Genomic DNA, 26,164 nt, shown 5'->3' on the forward strand with positions numbered 1-26,164 from the left:
CATATTCCTCATGAAATGCTTGCGTAAATAGTTAATTTAGTATAACAGCTTTGAATCTAAAATTAACTGTTAGTCCATAAGCAATTAAATAAAATACCAAACACTGTTAATAACATTTCAGCAAACTGTTAATATGCTTAGCCACTGTAATCAATCAATCAGCTGTTTCATTTGCTACACAGTTCGCGGATCAATCGGATCGCGTAAAAATCGAACGAAAAATCAAAATAAATATTGTTAAATACCAATAAATACAAACGGAAACAGAAACGAAAAAAAGTGGACGAGCGAGTGCAAGTGCAAAGCATTTAGTGAAAGCCAACACGAAAACAGCCGCAAAAAGTGAAAATATCACAAGTTGATGCAATCGCAAAAGTGAACTGAACGATAAACACAGCAAAAGTAAAATAAAAATAAAAACAAAAGGCACCCATTTCTGCAAGTGTTTCTCAATTATTTGGTAAGTGGAAAATGTAAAATGTTCAATATGTAAAAAAAAACACGCAACAAGTTGCGTTCCACCCCACCCCTGATAATAAATCTGCATCAGTGTGTGTGTGCGTGTGTTTTTGTGTACACACTGGCATGCATTTTTTTTATTTTCTTAGCCGTTTTCATGTAATTTCTCAAGCCTGCTGGCATTTTACATTTTATTTGAATTATGTATTTTTTTTTATCTATTATTGCGTAGCGCTGCTGCCAATGTCACCTGTTTTCATGCGCTTGCTCTCTCCCTCTCGCACACACACATACACAGACGATCTGGCTGGTTTTTATCTTTGTGTTGTTGCTGTTTTTTTTTGCCGTTAAGACAGCCAGCAGCGTCGTCGCTCTACGTGTCTCTCTCTCTCGCACACTTACGTATGTGTGTGTGGTGTGTGTTTTTAAGTGCACGTACATGTGTACGTGTATGTGTATGTATGTTTGCTTGCTTGTTGGTATTTTTATATGAATATTTCCGCCAACGCCCCCGTCTCCGCACCATTTGCCAAATGATAAGAGGGCTCATTGCCTATTTGCCATTATGGCCTTAATTCTGCTGAAAATATTTAAATACACATGTATGTATTATATAGATAGTTAGATAGATGTATGCATGCATTTGTTTGTGTTGTATTATTTATCGTTTCTAATCTAAAAGTGCAAATATTGATTTTCTACACAGACACACGCATACATGCATATGTGTGTGCTAATGTTTTCAACATATCATTTATCAATTGCCGTCATTGTTTTTTTTTCGGCACGCACAGGTGCCATTTGTTGTTAACTTTTTGGCTGCCAAAGAAAACTGTGACGTACATATTTTTAATAAAGATACTTTTAATGAGATAAAGCACAATTTTATAAATAAAATACAGTTATTCAATTCGAACTTAAAAATAATAATAAATACAAAAGTAAATAATCAACAGCTCTCGTTTAACCTCATTGATTTTAATTAGGAAATATATATACATTTCTTAAAGAGTATTTCATGATTTCTATATAATTGCATTAGTAATAGGAACCAGTTTCAATGGGTTATCAACTCGATCGCCTACCTATCTTAAGGTCAAGATCAACCACAGACGATAAATTAAAATGTACACATATTATATATTCTTATATACGGTAAATATAAATATATAACATTTCTTGCGATCTTGGTGAAATAAAACACATCTTGAAGATTTGTATGGCACAAGTAAAAAGTTACATTTGTAAAATTGTCATCATGGCGTAAACTTATTATTTTCGTATCAAGTGTAGTTGTTTTTTTTTAATTTAATATTTTTTCTGTTTCCCTTTTACGTCTTTCTTTGTTTATATGCGCACCGTTTTGTAGTCGTTGCCGTTTACTGTTGTTGTTGTTGTTGTGATTGCTCTCGCTCTTTGTTGCCATTATTATTGCGGGAAATTCCCTGCATATTTACATACATACAGACATGCATACGTGTGCCCAACTCACACACACACACACATGCACATTTAATATACTGTTGATAGTTTGAACTGTGTGCGAGGCATTTTGCAATTGTTTCGATTTCATATGCCACTTTGGACGGCTTATCGCTATCGGTATTGACATTGTCCGAAATTGAAATTATCAACAAATGAATTTTTTGTCGCCAAGCCCAGAAAGCGTTTCCCAGGCTTTCGCGTCGGCGATAAGCGAGCCCCCTCCCCTCCCCCTCCCACCAAACGCCACCTTTACACCGCCCCATTCCACCTTTAGCTGGTTTGTCAATTATTTATTTTTTCACGCCCAAATGAACAGCATCTAAAAATATAACTCAAATTGTGGTTGTTATTGTTGTTGTTGTTGTTGTTGTTGTTGTTGTTGTTGTTGTTGCTGTTGTTGCCTTTGACTCCGCTTTGATTATTTGCACATTGATGAAGAGCCAAAGAATCAGGCAGAAAAAAAAATTAGAAGAAAAATAGGAAAAACAGAATTCAGATGACACGCCGACAAATTGAATACCCTTCATTGGGGAGATCGGAGTTCATCTGCTCACAGCTAAGCTAATATGTAAGATGATAAACGTTCGCGTCAGCTGTAAATGAGACAATACTATAATTAAATTTATATTTTTTAAAACCTTTTTTAAAATGTTGTAGACTGTCGAAGGTCCCCTTTAAATATATAAATAATAAGAATACCTACCTATTGTTTAACGACATATATGATATAGATAAGAGACAGATAGGAGATCTTGGCTACATTGATTTGTCTGATGCTGATGCTGATCAGCAATATTCTTATATAAATTTACAAAATATACGCTATGCATTCGAAGATGTTTCCCTTCTTGACGACAAAATTATAATATGCTCTCTGCAAGGGTAAAAGAATGTTCATATATAAATAAATAACCCGTATTAATGTACATAAAAGTATTATCGTTTCTATTCTGGCCACTTGCGGCCAAGTAAGATATTTATACCCTGATAACGAAGATGGAAGAGTATATAGTGTTCTTCCGGCATTCTATCCGTCCGCTTTTTTTGACATCACTACAACTAGACACTTGAATCTTGACGTGTGTAGACAAAGCGTTAACCAAAAAATAAAGAAAAGGGAAATCGATAACGATAACCCCACAAGAGTCATCATAACTCCTTTAAGAAATCGAATAAAATCTATATCTTCCCCGATTTCATAGCTAAATTCACACAATTGAAAATACATATTAATAAATGCCCACTTCCCTAGAAGATTCCATGTTATCAGCTGGTATTAGACTGTTGTCAGAGTATTCGGCAGTCGGTTATGCCAGACTGTTTGGAGAGAAGAGTAGAACCGGTGGTGAGGTGGAGAAGTGGAGAATGTGTGGAAGCACGTTTCTTCCTCTTCTGTCGCTGTTGTTGCCCCGTTTTGAAATTCGCGCTAATGACGTCAGTCAAGGCCTGACGTCTGCAGAAAATTCCGCAAAACGCCTCTTCAAATTATTGGCAAGCAGCGGCCCCACAAAAACAACAGCAACTACAGAAACAGCAACAACACCAACAACAGAAACACCAACAAGAAACAGCAACAAGAAACGGCAACACAAAATAGAAAATAGAAAAATTGAAAATAAAATTAAATTATTTTCGTTCCATTTTTGCGCGTTGTTTCCATTTTATTTCATGTCTCTGCATTTGATTTATAATATTTCATTTATACTTATACATTTTGGATTTCTGTTCTTTTTTCTTTCTCATCTTTTTCTTTTTACCGTTCTGTCTTTTTTTCTTTTTTACACAAAGTGAAAGTTGTTTTCCATGTTTTTGTTTTTGTAGTAGTGTATTGTATATAGCACAGTTATTTTCTTATTCGTTTCTTTTTGAACGCATTGTCTTCGGGAATTTTGGGAACGGCTCCGTATGTTTTCTGTTTCACAATTCGACTGTCTCGATTGTGCAAGAAGGGGGGTGCTGGGGAGTGAGGCATATGCAAGGGGGGCTGCCACATATAATATATATGTACTATATACTTTTTTTTATTTTGTTTCATATGTATATATTTATTTATTTATTTTGTTTTTTTGACATGGCAGACAACTAGATTTCCGGTCAATGCATTGATACTTCAAATAAGCGGCCTTCAAAGAATGGCAATACGGTAATCTATACAGCGAGACTTAACACACACACACACACCTACCTACCTAATATTGATTACTTAACTGATAAAAATAAACGTGATAGACACGAATCGAATGGCGTCAGCATGTTTGCTGTAATTGTAAAGGTCGATCAAATATATACTTTAAGCTATTTCAATGTTTTCCGATTAGATACCAACAATCAATTTTACGTTGCTGCCATCCACTTTTAACACAAATGCTGAATCGATTTACAATTTTAAATATAACAATATTTAATATTTTTGCTCTGATATCTGTCATTAAAAAGCCGACCGGAAAAACCCCAAATTGAATGCATTCTTTATGCACCGCCAGATGATTAACCTTTAAATAAGCTGTTCAACTGCTCGGGAAACCCAAGAACACATTTCTTTTTCCCTTTATACCATGCACCCATTAAAAACGTGTAAAAAGGGTGTAAGGTGTATATATTCTTGATTAGCATCAACTGTCGAGTCGATTAGTCCATTTTTGTCTGTCTATCTACAGGAATGAGAAAATCTCAGGGAGTTTAAGAGATGAAGATCTAAAATTTTGAATATAAGCTCTCGTATAACATACGCAGATACTCCGTTTTAACGATATCGATAAATATCGATTTGTGTTAGCAATAAGAACCACAATTTTTGATATATACATTTCCATATACCTTGACATACTATTGAGAGTATCAGGGTATCTTCCAGTCGAGCACGCTCTACTAAGGCATTCTTACTGCTTGTTTTGTTTTTGTAAATCTTTGTGTATGTAAATTTTTCACAAAGCACGCAAAGCGACGCCAAAGTTGTGCACGAAAAGCATTTTAATGAATGGAAATTTTGGTTCCGTTCAATTGCAAGAAGATTCGTTCCATCATAAAATTTTTAGATGTGTTTGCTCATAAATTTAATTACTTTATACAATTTTGTTGTTCTTTTGGAATAATGTTGGCTTTTGGTGTTTGTGTCGTGAGAAATAAATTCAATTACCTGAGCATATAATATGTATGTATGTGAGTTTGTGTGTATATACTCTCAGTTTCTTCTGTATACTAGCTGCAATTTTTGACGTCGATTTCCTTTCCTCGTCCATACGTATATCTATATATCTCATACATATACAAATATATATTTATATATTTCTTCTCTATTGCACATATCTCGTTAATTGTGAAGGTCGTTTATGTCTGCAGTTTGTTCTGTTCCATTCGGTTTTGTTCCTTTCGCTTGTTTTTGTCTGCGCTACACCATCGCCCCATTATGAAAACAAAACGATACAGAATCATGGAATTAATAGAAATTAAACAAATATAAATTCATTCAACCCCGCCCAGCGCATCCCCAGTCCACAAAGGAATCTCGAAACCAGCCCAAAACAACAATAAACACAACAATTTGAATATATATTTTAAACACACCGAATCTACGATACCCTTTCATAAATATATAGCTTAAAAACTGATAGAAAATATACGGAGGTGGTACCAATGGAAATGTGCCAACCATCGATATTTATCGATTCAAAAGCGTTTCCCAGCAGCAGGGGGAAAGCGATGTTGGACAACCAACATCATTGATCCATAAAGCAATGATAGCCTGAAGAATTTTGGGACATGATTTGGATCAAAATCCATACAGTATTGACACCTTGCAACAAATGAGACATCTATCAAATTTAGAATATAAATTCTCAAATACCAGCTTGAGCACAGACACATTCTCTTCTATACTTAAGTAATGGGATTATGATGTTCCGCTACAATGGTTCCGTAGCGATACAATCTTTTCGTGACAACTAGTATTAGTTCCGCTATTTGGCTTTTAAAACTAAATTTGGATTTTAGTTTCTGATTTCGATTTCGATTTCGATTCTCAATTTCAATCAATAAACATGCGGTTCGAATTCCGCTTTGACATCCTTGTCAGGACATGTGTTTATATTCAATAAAAGTTGTGGATAGAACTTTGACTATATACTCTTAGCTATATTCCAATTTGAAGTTCAGACGTTCTTAATTGTATGATAATGATTGTAAGGCAAGAGAATAATGGTGTCCATTTCTTGCAGAATCTTACAAAATTAATATTTGGTTCATATTTTGTAGAGTCACTCAATATTTTCAAGATATTTAATCTATTCTCATTTGTAAATCGTTTGCAATAAAAGCTAAACAACAAGAAAAAAAAACATTTTTCATCATTTTTGTGTTGTTGATTTTAATTGCTGCTTAATTTTGAGTTTTCTGGCGTTCTTCGGAATGTTGTTATCATGTTTGCTTCTGGGGCAGACTTTCAAATAAACAAATTCTGGAATATATGTATGTGTGTGGTGTGTAAGTGTGTTTAGGTGGATGTGTGTGTGTGTGTGTGTGTGATGTGTGCAGCTAACAACAAATTCAGCTGTCTGTTCTTGTGGAAAATATATAAATATTATTTATGACTGTGGCAATTTTAATGGCGCCATGTTAAATGTGCCATCCACAAATTTAATGCCAATGCTTTATTATTAATACGTTTATTTTATTTATTTATTTTTTTTTTGCATAAATGTTTGCATTTTATTACTAAACTCGTATTTCGCTTTTCTCATGTTGTGTGTGTATTTGGCCTGCAAAGTTTATTAGATGTTTTTATTAATTTCGTCAGCAGTTGTTTTTTTTCTCAGGTGAGCTGAAAATCCCAAATTGCGAGGGCCGCTCAAATACTTAAAAAATTGTATTTTAATTTTAATTTAATCCCCGCGTTGATGGCTGCGATTTATTTTTTGACACGATAGGCCATTAAGTGAATATAGTATAGAATATATATGTTATATATTTGATACTTGCTGGCTGACATGTTATTTGGATTTTGAATTAATTTTATTCCCTAACAACTCTTTCACCTCAGCATCTCATTTATTTTCTTCTCATTTGCTATATTTATTTTTTTGTTTTGTTTTTTTCTTGTGCTGGCTTTCAAATATTTCATTCAATTTTCGATGCTTTTGTGCAACACCCACACAAAAGTTTATTTTTAAGCGATTTATAAAAACGTGAGAGCGAAAGAGACACAGAGAGAGAGAGAGAGAGAGAGCGCAAGCACGAGTGAAAGAGAGAGAGAGATGTAGAATATTCAACACAAATGCAAAATAATTCTTTTACTTTTCGCTTGACCAAATTGTTTTTCCTTTTTTATGCGCCGCATCCATTGAGAATATTTAATAAGGGTATAATGAAGATGTGCAAATGTAATAGACCGAATTTATATGACGACCATATATATATTCTTGTCGATATATTCCATACGCAGATCAAATTTATTGAATTTTATCGAAATGAGCCCCTATATCGATACAAATCGATTACCAATAACATAAAAATCAACATTTATCTATATAATATTGATCATATTTATAAATTTTGCTACTCACCAAATATCACAGCCGAAAGATCAAGCACTTTCTCACTCATACAAATGTCCTGGATTAAATATCTGAGTTCAGAGTGTCTGCTAGTCGAGCTCTCTCGACTCGAGCATTCTTACCGCTTTCGTCTGTATGCGTGTCAAAAATATTGAATGATTTAATTGATTCGTTTCACTCGTTGGCAATAATGCGTAGGATATACATAATCTATATAATATATATAGTATATAGTACTGTCCCGACTTGGACTCCAGATTAGAATTAGGCTTTGCGGCTTAAATATATTTGTTCACATATATTTATAGGTTTCTGATGTTTTCTCTTTTAATATAACGCATACGTCACGTTGCTCAGTCGGAAATTACAATTGTTTGTTCCTTTTTTTTTTTAAATATTCTCTCACACATAGACATAAGCACGTGTATGTGTGTGTGTGTATATGCCTAGCATATTTCGGTTTTGGCTGTGTTGAAAATATTTTCGAAAATATTTTCAGTTTATCGCTGGCATTTAAGGCGTTCAAACGCGTCAAAAAAATAAAAGAAAAGTAAATTGTGTGCGAAGAAAGTTTCTGTTTTGATAAATAACTTTTGTTCTAATTAAAAATATGACTTAGCTCGTGATGGAAATGTGCCTGAAAAAAGTCCAGAAAGAAAAGGCTCTTCAAAATTGTGAAATACCTTAAGTTAAATTGTGAAAAAAAAACTTCTTAAAAGTACTGCAACTACAGCAAATCTTAAAAGTAAATAAAAGCACGGAAGACTTAAATAAAAGCAACAAAATAAACGGCGCGTATAACAACTGTAAAAACTACTTAAAAAAGATTATACGTATATATATATATGTATATATATATAACAAGTCATTAAGAATACATATATGTATGCATATATTCTTTCTGCTAAATATAACAAACATCATCAATCAAAATAGTAAAAAAAAAAAATATATAAAAAATAATAGACAAAAATTTTTTGCGTTTTTTTATACACGTTTCTAAGTGCGAACTTAAATCAATAAATACTAGATATAAATATCGCACCTATTTCATCTAAATCAAAATGTAAGTGGTTTAAAAATGTTTTAATAATTTAATTATGACGGAGAAGTCTCCTCGATCAGCATCACTGGTCGAGTCGATTTAAACGTGTTCGTTTCTCACTTTCTCCGTTTTTTCTTTCTGCCGGCCGGACCGGATCAGTATGTCATATAGCTGCCTTAGGAACAATCGGTTGTATATTTCATTTTTTAATTTACAGTGATATTTATTTGTTGACTACGAGCGGCTCACATAGTATTTATTTCTTATTATAACTTTAAGCAGCAACGCTTATGCCATGCATCAAAGTGACAGTAATATCTTTCTATATCTCTGCATATACATATATATTTATATATATATCTGCATATATGTATTTATGTCATCCTTGACACTGTCCTAGAAACAGCCCGTAGCAGCACGCGATCTCAATAATTCGCTAGAGGATGACTCTTCTATTTTTACCCTCTTAATATTATTAATTTCTTTCTTTCTTTACTTGCAAAAAATAAAATAAAGCTGAGTAATTTTTTATGCCGTGCATAAGTTGAGTTGTGTCATAAATATTTTTAAATTTTCTGTCATTTGTTTATTGTCTTCGACGCTTAACCAAATTGTTTGATGCTCTTTGATTTTTGCCAGGTTGATTTTATTTTGCATTTGAATTGTGCCCTTGTCTCTGAGTCTCTTAGTCGCTGTGCTAAATCTGGCCATGAACTAATCGCCGATGGGGGGGCGATGGGTGATTTTAGCTCTTCCATTCATGTTTTCCTTCTATCTTTCTGTTGGGATTTCTTTTGTTAATTCAATTAGCGTGCACTGAACAAAAAAAAGCCCCACAAAAACTCTATTAATGTCAGAACTCAAACAAGTGCGCAGGAAAGCGCTAGTCGGGAGAGCCGGACTAGGGTATACCCTGCACCCAGCTGTGAATCATTTTGCTTCAATTAAATACCGTTTCTAGATTTGCATAAATTGAACAACTTTTTTTTACCCAAGCAGGTCATGACAAATATTTTGGATTTTCAATGTATTGTAAAATGTGGAGCTGTTAAGGTAAATGTTACTTATTAATATTCACCTAGCTATCGGGAAATTTAGTACATATTATTTCGGTTCCAAGTTTTGGTTTAACAAAAAAAAAAAATACATTTTCGTTTTACTCAAAATTTCTGCGAAGAACAGGAAAAAAATATATAAGAAAATAATGAATGTGCCGAAGAGTATGAAGTGTTGTGTGCATCTGCTCCGTCAGCGCGGCTGGATCCGAAGTGCCCAACACCTGGGCACGGGCAATGCTGTGCGTAATTATCGCATGGATGACAAGGGGTGGGTCGGGGATGAGGACTCGGAGGTGCAACGAGTTTACGGGGAGGAGAATACCTTCGATCCACGCTACAATGATCGTCACTATAAGATCTATCGACGTCATGAAATGACCACCTTTCAGGACTCGGACGCAAGGCGCCGACGCATCGTGCACGACGCCGAGGAGCATCAGCGTCGCCAGGAGCGCATTCTGCTCGATAATAAGAATCGCTGGGAACAGCGCACCGAACCCAAATCACCGGCGATGCTCAACTATGAGCACAAGTATCTGATTGAGGGCAAAAGCAGGAAGCACCGCCAACGCCAGACCGAGGAGGAAAGGATCGCCGAGGAGTACAGTCGCCAGCGGCGCTATAAACGCCTCAGCGAGGTGAAGCGTCAGGCGCGCGAGCTACGTGAATCACGCAAGGGCTACAAGCTGCCCAAGCCACAGTTGAATCGATTACCCGCAATCAGGTCAGCCAACGAAAAGTGGTTGGAGCAGCGTGCGGTCGAAGATGAGGCAAAATATTGGCATACGTGGACCACCTGTCCGAATGAGCGACGCTGCCGAGAGACAGCGGCGGCCAACGATGCTGATGATGCCGCCCCGGGTGACCGAACGATAAATCGACGTACTGGTTTTGTGCAACCCAAAGTGCCGTACGACAGTAGCGTGCGTCGCTATCAAACCGACTCCCAACAGCTGGCGAAGGCGCACAGCAGCCAGCCAACACCATCGCTGGCACCACCTGGCTACACAACCGGTGATCTAACCCACAATCGCCGTCGCCCCACCGGCATCGAGAAGCAATATCGCAGATCTCTGAATTGGGGGGCGGCGTCGGCAGCCTATCGTCTACCCATATCCCGGTTGAAATACCCAACGCGAAAATTTGCGCGTTTCGTCCGTCCGAAGGGAGCTCGGAAAAGTGTGCAGCCGCCACGTTATCGATTGTCCATCAGGGCGAATCGACTGCAGCGTCAACGTACGCCCATCGATAGCTTCTCCCGTACACTGGCCGTGAGCACTCGCTATACGCCGTACACTGAATATACCGGCTATGCCCGACAGACCGTCTGCGATATGTGGCAAAATTTTACAGCGGCCCACAATGTCAGGCCCATCGAAATTCCCGAGTGTAAATAAGGTTTACCGATAATTCTAAATTGGTGACTACCGGCTGAAATACGAATACAAAAATTATCTTGATAATATATATACATATATTTATATATATATACAAACCTGGATCAGATGATCGTCGTTATGGACAACTGCCGTATCTCTTTTCTCCGGCATTATCTTATGAAATTCATCACACACGTTTTGAATAAAGCTAATCATTTTTTATACAATGGACGTGGAAGTTCCAAACCTTTCAATGCCATGACTACTCTCAAAAGTTAAAGCCCTTTGTTTTATATTAATACTGCTCGTAAATTAAATGATGCGACTCGATTAGGAGATATACACTACAATATAATAGCTTGTTTATATTAGTTTGTTGAATCCATTGAAAATTATTTTTGCTTTTACTTAACCTCTCTTTTACGTCAAAATCCAATGGGACACCTATTTCCAATTGGAATGTCGCCGTCGATAATGCGCCGTTGCCTTTCTCCTATGCTTGTTTAATTTCACAACGGCCGTTTTCGCTGGCGACAACTTGCCGGCAGTCGCCGTTATCCGCTTCCTCCGCACGTTCGCCGTCATTTTCAACCGTCTGCCGCTGATAGGCGCCGATGCGGACGCCTTGCAAATGTAGCTGCTCTAGAACATTTTTCGCTAAAGCGAAGCTATTCGTAGCAGGCAAAACTAAGTCAGATATATTTCCAACACGCCTGCACAATTGATTTTATTCACTACGAGTGAGCTCTTCTCGTTTAAGCTGATCACACAAATGATATCGATCGATATCGATATTATATGTTAGTACATAATCGCATGTTAAGCTACAGATGTTATGTTACAGTCGCAGTGCTACACTAGTGGCCTGCTAAACTTCAAATTATGGTCTACAATTTGAATTAAAAGTTAAAAATATGAATTTAAATGAGATTGATGTAGACAATAAACTTGAAGTTTTCTTCGCATTTTTTATTATTACTCTTCTCTTTTTTGTAAACAAAATCTGTGTTGTCTAGTTATATTTATACTCAATTGGGTAATCGGCAATTGATTTGTAGCGATTGGTTTAAACAAATTTGAATGCACTAGAGTTTTGATAATATTAATTTAAACTAATACATTTTGTTCTGTTGTCATTTTGCAGGTCTGCAGCTGAGACAAATGATGGCCTAAAATGGCGGCTACACCACCAATGCCGCCCGGAGCAAATAATTTCCAATTAAATGGCAATTCTCCAGAACAGCAGCAGCAGCAGCAACAAGAAGAGAATAAAACCAGCAACAAGAGTATCAGCAACAACAACAACAATAATAAAACGCCCAACATAGCCGAGGCACTGCATCAATCGTTTCAATTCAAGGCACTGCTCAACGCCGACGAGAAACAGGAGAGGGACACCAATAGCAATATCAACAGCGATAGCAATAGCAACAGCAACAGCGATGAGCAATCGAAATCCAGACTCAGCTGTGCATGCACAAATATTAGTATTATGCATCTGTTCCACGAGATGAAGCAGGAGTTTCCCACGCTGCCCGATGCTCTAGTGACGCAGTGCGTCAATGAGAATTGCCATCAGCGTGACAATTGCATACAGATGTTGCGCAAGGAACTCAGTCTGCATCCATCACCGGTGCAATCGTATCCCGCCAAGGTCGTACAACAGCAACAGCATCTCCAGCAGCGTCCACTGAAACCGCTACGCGCCGCGCCCGCAACGCCGCCAACGGCGACACCAACGACGCCAAAAGCAACGCCAATAACAACGCCAACGACTCCGACGCCGCCGATGCCGCCAACTGCCCGTCCGCGTCCCACCACACTAAATCTGCAACGTCAGATCAATGCACAGTTGCAGCAGAAGCTACAACAGAGACAACTGCAACAACAGCAGCAGCTGCAAGCGTTGACAACGCCCAACAAGCCGTTGCGTCGTGCGCCGCCGCTGCCACCGTTGCCGCCACCCAGGCCAGCAACTACAATAGCAACGACAACAACAGCATCTACAACAACTCCCAGCTTCTCCAATGATTCCTCATGTCTCACCAGCCCGCTCAGCTCCAGCGAGTCTGAGTTATCGCTCAACGTTTCCTTATCATCGCCAACGACAGCAGCACAGCAGCCGCAGCAGCAACAGCAACGGCAAATACGCTCACCCATTGTACGGCATCGGTCAGAGATTAATTTGCAACCGGAACCGCCGTATGCACGCGAATTTCTAACGAATGCCGCCGTTGCCGTTTCGCCCGTTGCCGTTTCGCCCGTTGCCGCCGTTGCCATTTCGCCAACGACAACAACAGCAACAACACCATCGTCCTCGGGCCAGAGCACGCCCAGCGGCAATCCACGTAAAAGTTTCACCTCACTGAATTTAACGTTGCGGCAACCGCTGTCGCCGCAGTGTGGCCCAAACAATAACAACAGCAATAACAACCACGGCATTGCCGTTCAGCCGTCCACGATAGACATTACCGCCGGACCGGCAGCGAGTGGTAACGGCAGCAGCGGCATCACCTATTCGAGCAGCAGTTTCGATGCCCGTCGCGGCACCCACAAGAATTTCCAGCTAACCGTCACCGACGAGGGCAGCGTTTTCACTGCCGGCTGCGTGCGTCCCCAAACACCGCTGTATCCACCTTGTGCCATGCTGGCCAACGATGTTGCAACACCACCAACAGCAGCAACAACAGCAGCACAACAGCAACAACAGCAGCTGTGGGAGCAACTGGCAACGGCTGCAACAGCCGATATGAATACCCAAGTATTTCCATATGCCACGCTGGCACAGAAATATGTTGTCGCCACCAACTACAACAACAATCATCTGCACAACAGCAACAACAACAATAGCAACGACAACAGCCCCAGCGTCACGCATATGCCTCTCTATGAGGGCATCGTTCCCGAATCCGATCGAGCAGGTGAGTTGCCCTATTGCCGCACTGATAATGAATAATGAAAAGAGACAGCTGCACATGGATGCCAGAGCGTCTTCTTAGCTTTGAGATAAGCCAGGTTATCAGTAATCGATTTTGCTAACCGTTTGAAGCATGGTTTAACTACCTCTACACAACACCATTCACATCAACAAAAATGCATCGATAATAAGTTATCGGCAGTAAATCGAAATCGAAAAACAAAGTTAATTGATTATTTATACGTTTTATGAGGAACTGAGATTAAGTCAAGTTTGTAAGTATAACTTTATCGAAAGTGATCCCAGGCATTCTTTTCATAGTTTAACTTCTAGATTGATAGCAGATTCAAAATGTAATAGGGAAACAGTATGTTGTTCCAATAAATTGGATATTTATCTTAATTTGATAAGAAGTTTGATGTGTCTTGATTGGATTATATAGTCTTCTCTTCTCACTCTTTGTGTGTCAAATTAATAATTGATGGAAACACACTTTTCCACTTTTTTACCATGCATTTTAGCATTATTTTGAATATAGTAATGAATAAATACAATTCGCGGAAATCCGATTATATGTATTAAGTTCCACATGTTTCGCATGTCTGAAATCGCTTGTTATCTACGGCATAATAATTGTTTGGAAGGGGGTTTTTTTTATTCTTTTTTGTTTAATCACTGACAGAGGCAGAGGCGGCCTTATCAGGCAGGCGAGCAATTCTGTTTACAATTGATAACAAATTGAATTACGCCCCAAAATTTGTTGCGCTCTTGTCTTGGCTGTGTTCAGAATTTGTTTTGAGTGTGGAACGGGAAATTCGCTGGGTATTCAAATAGTATACATTTGTATTTGCAATTGCGGCTAGGCCATTCAAGATAAGCTTATTGTGAAACGAAATTCGTAAGAATTGTTTGTTCAAAATCTATTTATAGCAAATAACCACGTTCATTTACCGTTGTTCGATTTGTGCATTATGGTCGCTCTTTTACCTATATACCTATCCAACTTACCTATATACCCATATACCTTATGGTTCGCCCACGCTTCGCATGTATTAATCTTATATATATATATGTATATATTTGTTTTTATGCATGTATGTATGTACATAGGAACCCGGCACATTATTTGCTGTCGAAATGTCTCTTGTCTGGTTTCTTTGGCCTTTGCACATTTCTCATTTGTTGGTTGCACAGTGAACGCTCGCTAATATTGCCAACAGTCGGTTAGTGATTTGATGTTCTTAATATTTAACAGATTTTGAATCTATGTTGAATGCGGGATTAACCAAGTAAAAAAAAATAGCTTTATGATTTTTAGATGTGAGTGAACACTGTGTCTCTCATTTTTCTCGATGCTTTCGAGCAGCTTTTGTGCCCCTCGATTCACTCTGCTTCTTGCTTCTCCATCTTGCAACGGTTTATCGTATTTTATTTATACTACAGCCATTTTGCTCTCTATTCTGCATTGATCTTGTTGTTGTGGTTGTTTGTTTTTGTTGTTGTTGTTTTTGTTATTTCGACTCGTTCAAGTTCAGGGAAAAGAAATGCGAGAGAGAAACGAAGATAGAGACAGAGAGTGAATGCGAACTATTCGAATTCGATTTCATCCATTAGATCGTAAATGGCGACAACGTTACGCAGCGTGGGCAGTTAGAGAGCGCTTTTCATATAATGATCATTATCATATGATTATAATGATGATAACTTGTCACGCTGACATTTAATCACGAGGTCCCCGAATATTGAAGCACTTAAAATTCATATTAACGCATTTACATTTTAGCCAAATATTTAAGAGATTGAAATTTGCAGTTTTTCGTTGTTGGAATTCTTCGCACATTTTGCCATTAATGAATTAATTTATCAATTAAAATGTTTTCTTTTTTTATTTTGCAAATGACGTACAATTTTCATTCGCATTTCTCTCTAGAATAAATGTCGCTATATAAGCATAGATAAATGTATATATATATAGCATATATATATGCTCTATATGTCTGGCCGTGTCTGTTCGATCCTCCCTTGGCCCATTGCCCTGTTTGCTATTTCCGCTAGAAATCTATCAAAATGTCTAAAAATATTTGCATGCTTTCAATTTATTTTATTTAAACTGTTTGTCTTGTGTGTGTGTGTGTGTGTGTGTGTTTGAGTTTTGTTCAAAACCAAATTTTGAAAATTGTTTCAAATCGGGCGATGCGCGCTGCTTATTTTCGGCCGAAATAAATTATTATTAGATTGATTTGTCGGCGTGTTTGTTGCGCATTTTGACTAAATTTAAATTTTTGTTTATGAACATTTAGCGAACGCAAAAATGCGCGCCATTATTTTTAGCAACAAACAGAGTAATAAAATGTGAGCTATCCAGCCATTTATATCTCGAAATCTATATATATATATATAGATATATGTATATCGAGTAGATGAGATTAACTATAAACTATCATTTATATGATGTAAAACCATGGGGAAGAACAGGCTTACGATACTCACCCGTCTCCTGACAGGACATTGTAGACTAGACATCTAACTAAACGAGGTATTTATCGTACCGAGCTAGGCAGGTTTTGTGAGGTAGCGTGGAGGAATCCTCAATGCACACTCGAGCAGAGAGTGTCGCCTTAACCAGGAGAAGATGCAGCAGAAGCCCTCAGCCCAACAAAAATCCTAGCATTTATCTAATGATCTAATAAATGATATCAAATAATTGAAATTCTCTTTATTTTTTGTATTTTTTTGCAGTGCATGCGGCGACAATTGAGCGGCAAAAGACGAGACGTGACAAGCTGGCAAATGCGCTGCGTGATAACAAGAAGCGTCTGCTTAGCCTGGAGCAGGAGATCAATATTTTGACCGAACCGGTGCCCCTGGGCGAATCCGAAAGACTGGATAGAGATATCAAGAAACTGACTGATGACTGTCAGCGGCTGCTCAACATAATCAATGGTAAGTTGACAAACAAACTACAAATAAACATCACTCATCATTCATATGCATATTGATATCATTGCAGATCCGCAACTGAATGGCACTGCGATAGACTGCGCACCCAATTCCAATTCCATGAATCGTCAGCTATCGGCACCAGCCGGAGCACAGGTCCAGCCATTCCAGCAGCAGCGGACAACCGGACAACTGGCGCCGCCGGCCAACGTTCAATCACGCAATCCGATGCCGCCAAATTCGTTGCGGTTGCATTCAGTGCCGTCAACGGCGACGCAACCACATCTCGATTTTGTGCAACATCATGCAAGTAGCGTTAGTGCGCCCAGTTCCGCCTGCCTGACGCCACAGATGCAGCAGCAACAGATGCAGCAGCAACAGATGCAACTGGAACCGCCACCCACCTATGCGCAATACTATCAGTTTCAGCAGTTTCTGCGAAACCAGCGAGCAGCAGCGGCAGCAGCAGGATCACCAGCATTCGTATTACCACCAACAGCAGCCGCATCAGCAATGGGAGCAATGGGAGCATTGGGTGTTCCCCAGCAGCACGAGGAAGAGGAGGAGTCCCTGTCCGAATCGGAAGTTGACGAAGGCGAGGAGCCACTGGATATGTGGGCCTGCAACTTGTGTACATTCCGCAATCATCCGCAATTGAATATTTGCGAAGCCTGTGACAATGTTAGGATCCAGCCGGGTATGATACGCATTTTGCATAGCGAAGCCGCTGCCACGCCCTCGCCAACACCTACGCCTACAATGGCAGCCACAGCAGCAGCTGCAGCTTTGCACACGTGATCAATACTGATGATCGCTGGCATGCCCATTGTTTATATATATATATGCTATTTATAAGCTACATACATACACAGATACATATACATATATTAAATGTATATATGTATGTATATAGTTTCTATGTATATGTAACCAAAAAGTCCTTTAACATGCATGGGTTGCCAGTTGTTGGCATGTTGGCAACTTTGAAACTGTGATAGCATTTAAATTAGTTTCCAAGTTAAGCAAAGAAGATTTATGGCTTGCATGCAGCCTCGAAAGACATATGTACAAATGTATGCACATGCATACATTCATGCATAAATCCAATTATATTAAAAGAGAAAAAGAAAACCGAACATTTTGCTCACTTCAAAACACCGCCTAAACTAAAACTAAAACTAATATAGTACATAATATCATTTATATATTACTTCTAAACACATAATTAACCCTTAAGTAATGTACAACAAGTAGATATGTTCAATTTTAATTAATTATTTATGTTAATTGCATATGCCTCATTATTATTGTTTTATCAATAGCGCTGTATTACTAAGCAAGCAAAGTTTATTATTATTTTAAGCGGCCTGCATCAATAAAGAAGTCATTATTTAAATATGTTTATTGTTGTTGTTATGCGGTTGTTTATGCTTATTCATTATTGTTCGTTGTGTTTGCATTGATTATAATAATAATACTTTGTTTTATTTACAGTGCTCAATCGCGAGGACATACATATAACGCTGTCGCCCGGCGAAAATCGTAAGAACTAATATAATCAATCAAAATCATCTTTCTCTCCATCGTACTTATTGCATCTATAATCGCAGGTATTATACACTCCTGGATACTATCATGACAGTCGGCCCAACTCTAACAAATCAACACTAGATAACATTAACTCACACACAAATGTATAATATTTAATATTTATTTTTCCTTTTGTATTTATAATTTAAATATATTTTACAGACGCTGCTGGCAGCGTTTATTGTATATACAATGTGTAAAGATGTAGGTGCGTAATATATCTATTATGCTATTTGTTGATTTTCTGAGTAAAGAATCAAGACTTGGTAGCACATCTAGTGAATTTTAATTGTTAATTGTGTACATTTGTAAATATATTTATTGTAAAAGTACTTGTGTTAGGTTTTCTACAAGAAACTGCAAATAAACAAGATGCAAATATATTGTAAGCTTTGCTAAATTAACGTTGTAATGTACGAAATTAAAGTGAAATGAGAAAACGATTTTGCGATGTTTTTCAAATACGGTATGACTATCGACATATAAATTAATCGATGTAAATACATTAGAAAGTTATATGTGTAATCGATTTCGCTTGCTTGCCTTGACTCTTGAGCTGCCCATAGCTGTAGAACGGACATCAGCCGATATTAACAGTTTCCCACAGCTATCGACTCTCGTTTCTGGAAATTGAAACTACTTACAGATGCACCAGCTATCAATTTCGGGTACTTTGATTGTTAGAGATGAGCGGTAAATATTCGACTACTCGCTACAAGAGACAGCTATCGTAAGACGCATTTACCTAAGGCTGGAAGGCGAACAGCGAATTTCATAGAGGCGTACAAAAATTGCGGGAGAATTTCCAGTTTGCAGTTTTACGAGGCTGTTGTAGGCGCTGAAAGTTTGGTTAAGAATCATTCGTTGTTATACTCTGAAACCGAAGGTATAAAAGTTTACTGAAGGCATTTTTAAACTATATATATAAGTATTCAGTATTTATATAAGTATGTGAAATTGCTTTCATTTGCAAATAAAGCAGACACAAATATATTGTAAGCTTACAAATTCTTGAGAAAAATGGTTTAGTCTGACGTCACATATTATTAACAGAGATATCGGAACTTGGCAATGTGTAATTTAGTTCATTCAGGCAACATGCGTGAGCTGTCGACCTATCGTGTCTGCTCACCAGCTATCGATATGGGGACTTTGATTGTTAGATATGAGCGATGTTTAAGTTGGCAACTTGCTGCCAGATGTTCTCGGTATAAGTATCCGAATACAAAAATATTGTGAGTCTCTAGCGAACTTAACAAAAGCACACAATTTTCTTGGGGCATTTGTCCAGTTTTGCAGTTTTTCAACTATTAATCAATTAAAACTCGGACAGTGCGCAACGTCTCAAAAGTAAATTTGACGGCAAAAATAATGCAAGCACTTCAAGTGCGTTGCTCTCGTGCGCACATGGCGTCCAATTCAGTGCCGTCGAAGAAAACATTTCGCTTCAGAGATGATGTGGCCTACACAGAGGACGACATATTGATCAAAAAACTATTTCTATTCAATGTGGCACCAGAGGTATGAAAAAGCAACGCGAACTCATCGATTGTAATTTCAGCTGTGCATTTTATTCAATTAATTCACAGCTGGTGCCAAAGCAGCTGGAAGCCTATTTCGTGAAATTTGGTTCTGTGAAGCGCATGCAGCTGTTTGGGCCGCCAAGCCTAGCCGGTGCCAAATACATAGGCGATAAGATTAAAACAAAAACTGGCTACATCTACTTTAATGATCCACGTAGCGCGGCCAGGTGAGTACAAGTAGACCATCTACATATATAAATGTCACAAATCTTCCTTCCCATAGAGCATTGAGGCGCACTGTGCACTATGTGGGTAGACGTCGGCTATGCGTCCGGCCCAGCGATAGTTGGCATCAGCCCGATGCTTTTGGCCCACCCACTCAATTGGTGGTGCCCGCATCCGACGAGCCAGTGGCTCCCATTATGATCCTTAATGATCATTGTCTGGAGTATATCGTACGTCTGCTGGTGCTATCCGATCGCATCCATTTTGCGCGTACTTGCGTCCGTTTTGAGAACGTTTTCCAGCAGGTGTCGCCAGCCCTCGACAAATGTGTGAAATTTGATGATTTGATGGAAATGACTTTGTGGGATGTACGTGATTTCTTCAAACTGTCCGGCCGTCACATTAAGCAGATCCTTGGCGTTATACCACAGCGGCATTCGAAGCGTATTTTTGAATTTATGGGCGCCCATTGCATAAATTTGCAGAAGATGAGCATTACGGCAACGAAACTAACAGCACACAACATGTACAAGACATTCGAGAAAATGAATCAGCTGCAGGATTTGCGACTGCGTGCTTGCGAGCTAACAAATGACTCTCTGCTGGCTCTGAAGGATTTGCCGGAACTCAAGAATCTCGATCTGTCTAACAATGAGAAGCTGACCGGACTGCATATGACTCGCTTGCCAGTCTCCCTTGAGTCGCTGACATTGACAAGCTGCACGGGTCTCAATTCGAAACTGTTGCCCAAAGTTTGCCAGGCACTGAAACATTTGAAGGCTCTACACCTGAAAGGAGTCTATATAACTGAGGTGCGCTACAAGCAGTTAGTTACCGCAAAGTGCTGTAACGCCTTGGAGACCATCACGATTAGCGATAGCGACAGCGAGTACAGCATGGTCCGTTCTAATCAGTACGAGCACATTGCCAAGCTGCCCAGCGTGCAAAATATTATTGTGTACTGCAATGATACGAACATGGTGCGACCCCAGCTGTTCGCCTGGCTGGAGGAGTTCAAGTCAAAGCAACTACAGCGCTTGGAGGTGCATGGATTGGACTGCATCAATGCTGACATGATATTGAATATAAGCAGGCTGAGCGCATTGCAGACACTTATTTTGGCCAACAATGATGCAGTTGACGATCGTGGCATGGAGATGCTGGGTGCACTGCATGAACTGGAGGAAATCAATCTCAAAAATTGTTCCAAGCTCAGCGACAATGCTGTGCTTCGCTTGATACTCGATTGCCACAAGCTCAAGATGTTGCATCTTGATTATTGCCCAATGCTCACTGGCAAGCTATTAACTGATATTATTTTCAAGGTGCGTTTTCAAGTACGGCAGAAGGATGTGAAGCGTCCGCTGCCCATCAAGATGAGTGTGTATGGCTGTCGGATGGATGAGAGCAGTCTGCAAAATGCGGATGTGGCTGCCAAAGACATCATTGATCTATCGTTTGCATTGCCCTCATCGTCAGAGCTCTGCTTCTTCGATTTGTCGGAACTCTTGGCGGACGATGATGCTGTTTATTTTTCGAATTGTCAACTGGACAGGGACAATTGGGACGATTTTGATTTAATGAACAATCAGTACGATGACGATTGGGACTATGACGATGAATATGATTATGATGATGATGATGATGATGATCATTATTACCATGATAGCAAGTATGATTCCGAATTGCCTGCGATTTTCTTTGGTGATGAATGTCTTTGGGATTAAAGCTATTCATCGGTGTATTATCAATATTCAATAAGTTAAAAGTCGAGGCACCAATTATGAAGTTGCTGTTTGTTGCCAAAAATATCATCGTGTGTTATTCTTAAAACACCTATTAATGAATTAAAACACACACAAAACGATCAAATCGTTTATCGTGGAAATACACTTTTTATTGCATTCTGTAAACATTTTATTTTATATTATAATTATTATTGTTTATACATATACATATGCGTATATGCGTATAATTTAATACATTTTGTTTCATATAGTTTAAGCTGAAGTTTGCTTTATTTAAAACCATCTCTCTAAACGCATTTCAATTTTGAAAACCTAAAAGTCGTTGTTTATTATATTGTACGTTTAATTCATTAATTAATTGATTCGAATTGGTTTCTTTGATTAAGCGCTAAATGTGGATTGGCTTGCTTTATTTTGTTCATTTGGAATTTGTTCTTTCCTTTTGTAACTTTAACAAGCAACATTTAATTGACTTGGGTGTTGGGGGGAATTGCACCAAAATTGAGCAAGAATAACAAAGAATATACGTATTAATTATAAACTACGAATTTGTTCCGGTGTAGACAAGTATAATTAATAATCTCATAAAGGTATTTAAGTATGTTGAAAGCACACTCAATTCAAACTAACTAACGAATAAACAACTATCAAAATAACACAAAACATAATACTTTGTTCAATGTGAGATTTGTGAAGCTTAAAATATATATATACATACATACATGCATATATATATATATATATATATAAATATATATAGCAACAATAATAGACGTTTTGAAATTGTTTTAACATTTTTTGCATCATATAAATATAAGTTCATAAGTAGTAATTTTTGAGTTAGTTGATTTAAGGAAGTTCAAAAACAATTGCTTGGCATATTTGTGTTTAAGTAGAGACTCAATCTTAGCCAAATTGGTGTTAATAAATGGTATATATATGTGTGTATAATTAATTAATTGCTGGCCAGTACTGGCCTCTCTTATTTAAAAGCTGAGCAAGTAGCAAAAATTGGGATTTGGATTAGGATGAAGTATATATATGCGGTGGAATGCTTGTTGTGGTTGACATGAGGCACACAGGACATCAACGGACATGGGTCTAAGCTAAAGCGCACTGCTCTTTCTCACTAAATTAAACATACTAATATAGTTAACATGTTGTTGTATGTGTCTTTGTCTATATGTGTATATTCTGATAAATTATTGTACTCTCTTGCATAATTTGTATGAACTAAATAATGTAATTGTCCAATTGCTTGTCTATATCAACTTTGGAGTATTTGTGTTTTCATTATTTTTCCTCTCTTTCGATTTGGATGTGTATTTTGTCTTTTTGCCAATTTTGGTTTGGGTTTGGGTGCTTAACAGCTTAGTGCGTGACCTCGTGGCCATCCTCATCATCGAGCATTTCGACAAAGGCGCGTGGCACAAGGCCCTTCATCAGTCCCTGCTTGCCGTACATGTAATCCTCGTTCACCGGCGAGCATTCAGTAACGAATATGACCTGTAAGATATGTGTAATTAAATCGTTAAGTATTTTGATGGTTGAGTTGGGTTGTTGGTAGTTACCTCATTTGCGCTTAGATTCAATTCGGTGTGATCCTTGGCATCGTAGGAGCAAAGGACGCGCGCACGCTGCATTTGATCCGTGCTGACATTCATGGATTGCATGGACTGATTTACTTTGTGACCAATGCCGCTGCTGCTGTTGCTGTTGTTGGTGTTGCCAGCATGGCGTGCTCCGGCAGAGGAACTCGATTTGACCGCATCGTAAAGATCGAGTGGTGTATATGGTGTTGGGCCTCCCAAGCTGATGGAAGACGCAGAGGCAGAGTTTTTTTTTTTAAATGACTTAACTTGACTTGTTTTTGGGGGATGGAAGAGGAGGGGCAAATGCTGCTGATGAAACCGTTGACACAAACAACAACAACAACAACAACAACAACTTAACAACGACTAATCGAATACCTAGAACAATTTATACAGAAGACTCCTCGACCCCCTTATACGCTTATATATATATATCGGACAACTAATAATGATAATAGTAGATTTGAACAGGTGTGTTGCGAAGATCATTAGTTAATTAAACTGTCGTTATGGCGCTCGTATCGAATTCGATCTCAAAGTCTTCCAGCAGATGCGTGAGTGCCTTGACTGGCCCAATATCAATGCTTTGATAGCCAGCCTCATTATCTTGATCTCGATCGTGTTGTTGATCATAATCGTAACCGTAATCGCTATCTAGTGCTAGTGCAGTGTCATTCGGAATAGAATCACATGATTGCGCCGAAATAATGCTGGGAGGCCCATCGACATCCTCGCTATTGATGCGTAGGCGTGGCTTGCCGGGCTGCATTCTGGAAGACCACAAAACATACACAACAACAATACAAACTGGAGCACCAAAACAATGCCTGGACACAGTGCAGGATAAATGCAATAGATACATAGATACATAAATAATTACATAGATGGTGCCGACTACTTAAGTGCTTAATTTTCCTATGTTCTTGATTCCAATCCGTAATATAGTTAATTGGAATGGTGTTTGTTTTGAGAATTTCTCGAGATTGCTTTAAGAACACTTTTAACTATATTATAACAATTGTATTATGCTTATTTTAAATTTATTCAAAAGAGGACTAAAGTATTTTGAGTAAGTAAGAAACGTTCTTAAAGTTATCCCAAAACGCTCTCAAAATCTCAACTAATTTGGATATGAACAACAGCAAGAAGTCGAAGAGCAGCTCTCGTTTACTTACTTGGCCAGCTCGCGCTGCAGTTGATCCATAACATCGCCGCACTGTTTGTAGTATCGCACCTGGGTCTGGATGAAGGCGTGCAGATGACGCAAATGGGATGCCTGTGAGGTGCTGATCCCGTCCAGCAGCAGTTTCGTTATCTCCGACTGGCGATCGAATTCGGCCTGAGCCACACGCAGATCCCGCTCCGCCTTGAATGTATGAGAACAGAATTTGTTAGATATATACAAATTTAAAAAGAAAATATATTTAAAATGTAATATTTAAAATAACAAAAACTAAAAGAAAACAATACACTGATGGGGCGGTTGGATACCTGTTCGAAGACAGCTTCGGGCGAGATACCATCTTTCTATTAACATATCCACAAAGCGGCACACAAAAGGAGAAGAGTTCAAATTCAAAATAAGCGTATTGCTAACCATTTATATATATATTTCTATATGTATCTTCTGGTCTATCTGATCACTCACCGCCTGCTGGCCGAGCATGCTGCGCGCCTTCTTCAATCGATTCTTGCACGCATCCAGATCCAAGCTGCAAGAAGATTAACACACAACGATAAACCACACAACTATATAGATATATATATTTTACGCAGTTGCTGGCACAATTGTAATACTAAATAATTTTTCTATTTGTGGGGGGGGGGGGGGGGGAATGCAGCAATGACTTACCGCTTGGTCTCCAGCAGGCCGCGCTCCTTGCTGATGGTCTTCATTTCGCCATCGAGAAATTTGCGCAACGGTTGCGTAAAACAAATGCCCGATGTGGCAATGAAGTCGTGCTCGCACTGCCCCAGCTTCTGTTCGGCCTGGCCGACTTTGATGAGCGCCTGGCCGTAGGGCATGTCCTGGCCAAAGTCACCGCCCGCCTCGATCATATCCAGCGCCAAATGCTCCAGATTGCTGATACGTTTCGGTTTCGATTTCTCAATCTTCTCGAATATGTAGTCCTCGACACGATTCTGTGGATTTGGTATAAGTACCGTTTCGGTGTCGCGCACAAGTTTCTCCGTCCATGATTTTGTAAGGTCGGCGCGTTCGGCCAGATTCTGGAAGTGTATATCGTATTCGGTGCGCTCGGTGGTGCCCAATTTCTCCTCGGTTAGCTGCAAAAAGGGCAAAAAGTCAATCGCAATGCGCAGAACCATTGAAATTCCACCACACTCTAAAACAGAAGTACCTCCACCTTCTCATCCACATTCACCACACCCAGCCACCCACATCCCCACACCCTTGCAACATTAAACAAAGTTGTGGTTTGCATCAGCATCCGCATTATTTACCTGCACCACGCGTGATATTGTACTGCCCGCCTCCTTGACCAGGTTCTTCATATTGAAATTGGGCAAATTTATGTTCATTTTGTATTTCTTTTATTTTCAGTTATTTTTAATCAATTTAATTAGAAAATTATCCGCTTGGGAATTCTTGTTTGTATTTATCAATAGTCTAATGAGAAAGCTGAGCTGCTGTC

The 26,164-nt window shown here is 38.7% G+C and overlaps 4 protein-coding genes across 9 annotated transcripts; 3 read left to right on the plus strand and 1 right to left on the minus strand.

The window, feature by feature from the left end:
• The first annotated feature begins 225 nt into the window (after positions 1 to 225).
• On the plus strand, positions 226 to 17,709 carry LOC6568788 (transcription factor SPT20 homolog). The gene is given in 6 exon segments (XM_043216374.1): positions 226 to 460; positions 12,120 to 13,896; positions 16,632 to 16,835; positions 16,903 to 17,281; positions 17,283 to 17,355; positions 17,358 to 17,709. Coding segments are annotated over 5 exon segments (2,676 nt in total). The 5' UTR covers positions 226 to 460; positions 12,120 to 12,149; the 3' UTR covers positions 17,631 to 17,709.
• On the plus strand, positions 9,600 to 11,255 carry LOC6568789. Its single transcript, XM_001995255.2, has one exon. It carries the CDS (start codon positions 9,743 to 9,745, stop codon positions 10,991 to 10,993), a length of 1,251 nt encoding a protein of 416 aa, XP_001995291.1. The 5' UTR covers positions 9,600 to 9,742; the 3' UTR covers positions 10,994 to 11,255.
• A 1,932-nt stretch (positions 17,710 to 19,641) lies between the features above and the next one.
• Positions 19,642 to 22,092, plus strand: LOC6568787. Its single transcript, XM_001995253.3, has 3 exons — positions 19,642 to 19,943; positions 20,012 to 20,172; positions 20,229 to 22,092. The coding sequence occupies exons 1-3, from the start codon at positions 19,794 to 19,796 to the stop codon at positions 21,895 to 21,897; spliced, it is 1,980 nt and encodes a 659-aa protein (XP_001995289.2). The 5' UTR covers positions 19,642 to 19,793; the 3' UTR covers positions 21,898 to 22,092.
• Positions 22,093 to 22,687: 595 nt separating this feature from the next.
• Positions 22,688 to 26,075, minus strand: LOC6568786 (endophilin-B1). 6 transcript variants are annotated; one of them, XM_001995252.3, is made up of 7 exons: positions 25,974 to 26,075; positions 25,363 to 25,796; positions 25,159 to 25,222; positions 25,002 to 25,037; positions 24,686 to 24,876; positions 23,490 to 23,730; positions 22,688 to 23,424 (listed from the first exon to the last, which is right to left on the minus strand). In XM_001995252.3, exons 1-7 carry the CDS (start codon positions 26,049 to 26,051, stop codon positions 23,290 to 23,292), a joined length of 1,179 nt encoding a protein of 392 aa, XP_001995288.1. In that variant the 5' UTR covers positions 26,052 to 26,075; the 3' UTR covers positions 22,688 to 23,289. The 6 variants fall into 6 exon arrangements, with proteins under 6 accessions (XP_001995288.1, XP_032596966.1, XP_032596963.1 ...); XM_032741075.2 differs by lacking the exon at positions 23,490 to 23,730 and adding an exon at positions 24,013 to 24,280; XM_032741072.2 differs by lacking the exon at positions 25,002 to 25,037.
• Positions 26,076 to 26,164: the final 89 nt, after the last annotated feature.

This window comes from Drosophila grimshawi, unplaced genomic scaffold (assembly GCF_018153295.1).
Source record: "Drosophila grimshawi isolate 15287-2541.00 unplaced genomic scaffold, ASM1815329v1 contig_1367, whole genome shotgun sequence".
Classification (NCBI taxonomy): domain Eukaryota; kingdom Metazoa; phylum Arthropoda; class Insecta; order Diptera; family Drosophilidae; genus Drosophila; species Drosophila grimshawi.

What these genes read in the sequence shown, in the direction of transcription:
- LOC6568789 (XM_001995255.2), top strand. Translation starts at nt 9,743, where the DNA reads ATGAATGTGCCGAAGAGTATGAAGTGTTGTGTGCATCTGCTCCGTCAG.
- LOC6568787 (XM_001995253.3), top strand. Translation starts at nt 19,794, where the DNA reads ATGCAAGCACTTCAAGTGCGTTGCTCTCGTGCGCACATGGCGTCCAAT. An exon ending in TATTCAATGTGGCACCAGAG is followed by an intron (nt 19,944 to 20,011) that starts GTATGAAAAAGC and finishes ATTAATTCACAG; the next exon opens with CTGGTGCCAAAGCAGCTGGA. An exon ending in GATCCACGTAGCGCGGCCAG is followed by an intron (nt 20,173 to 20,228) that starts GTGAGTACAAGT and finishes TCCTTCCCATAG; the next exon opens with AGCATTGAGGCGCACTGTGC.
- LOC6568786 (XM_032741075.2), bottom strand. Translation starts at nt 26,051, where the DNA reads ATGAACATAAATTTGCCCAATTTCAATATGAAGAACCTGGTCAAGGAG. An exon ending in CAATATCACGCGTGGTGCAG is followed by an intron (nt 25,797 to 25,973) that starts GTAAATAATGCG and finishes CCCTTTTTGCAG; the next exon opens with CTAACCGAGGAGAAATTGGG. An exon ending in GCATGCTCGGCCAGCAGGCG is followed by an intron (nt 25,038 to 25,158) that starts GTGAGTGATCAG and finishes ATATGTTAATAG; the next exon opens with AAAGATGGTATCTCGCCCGA.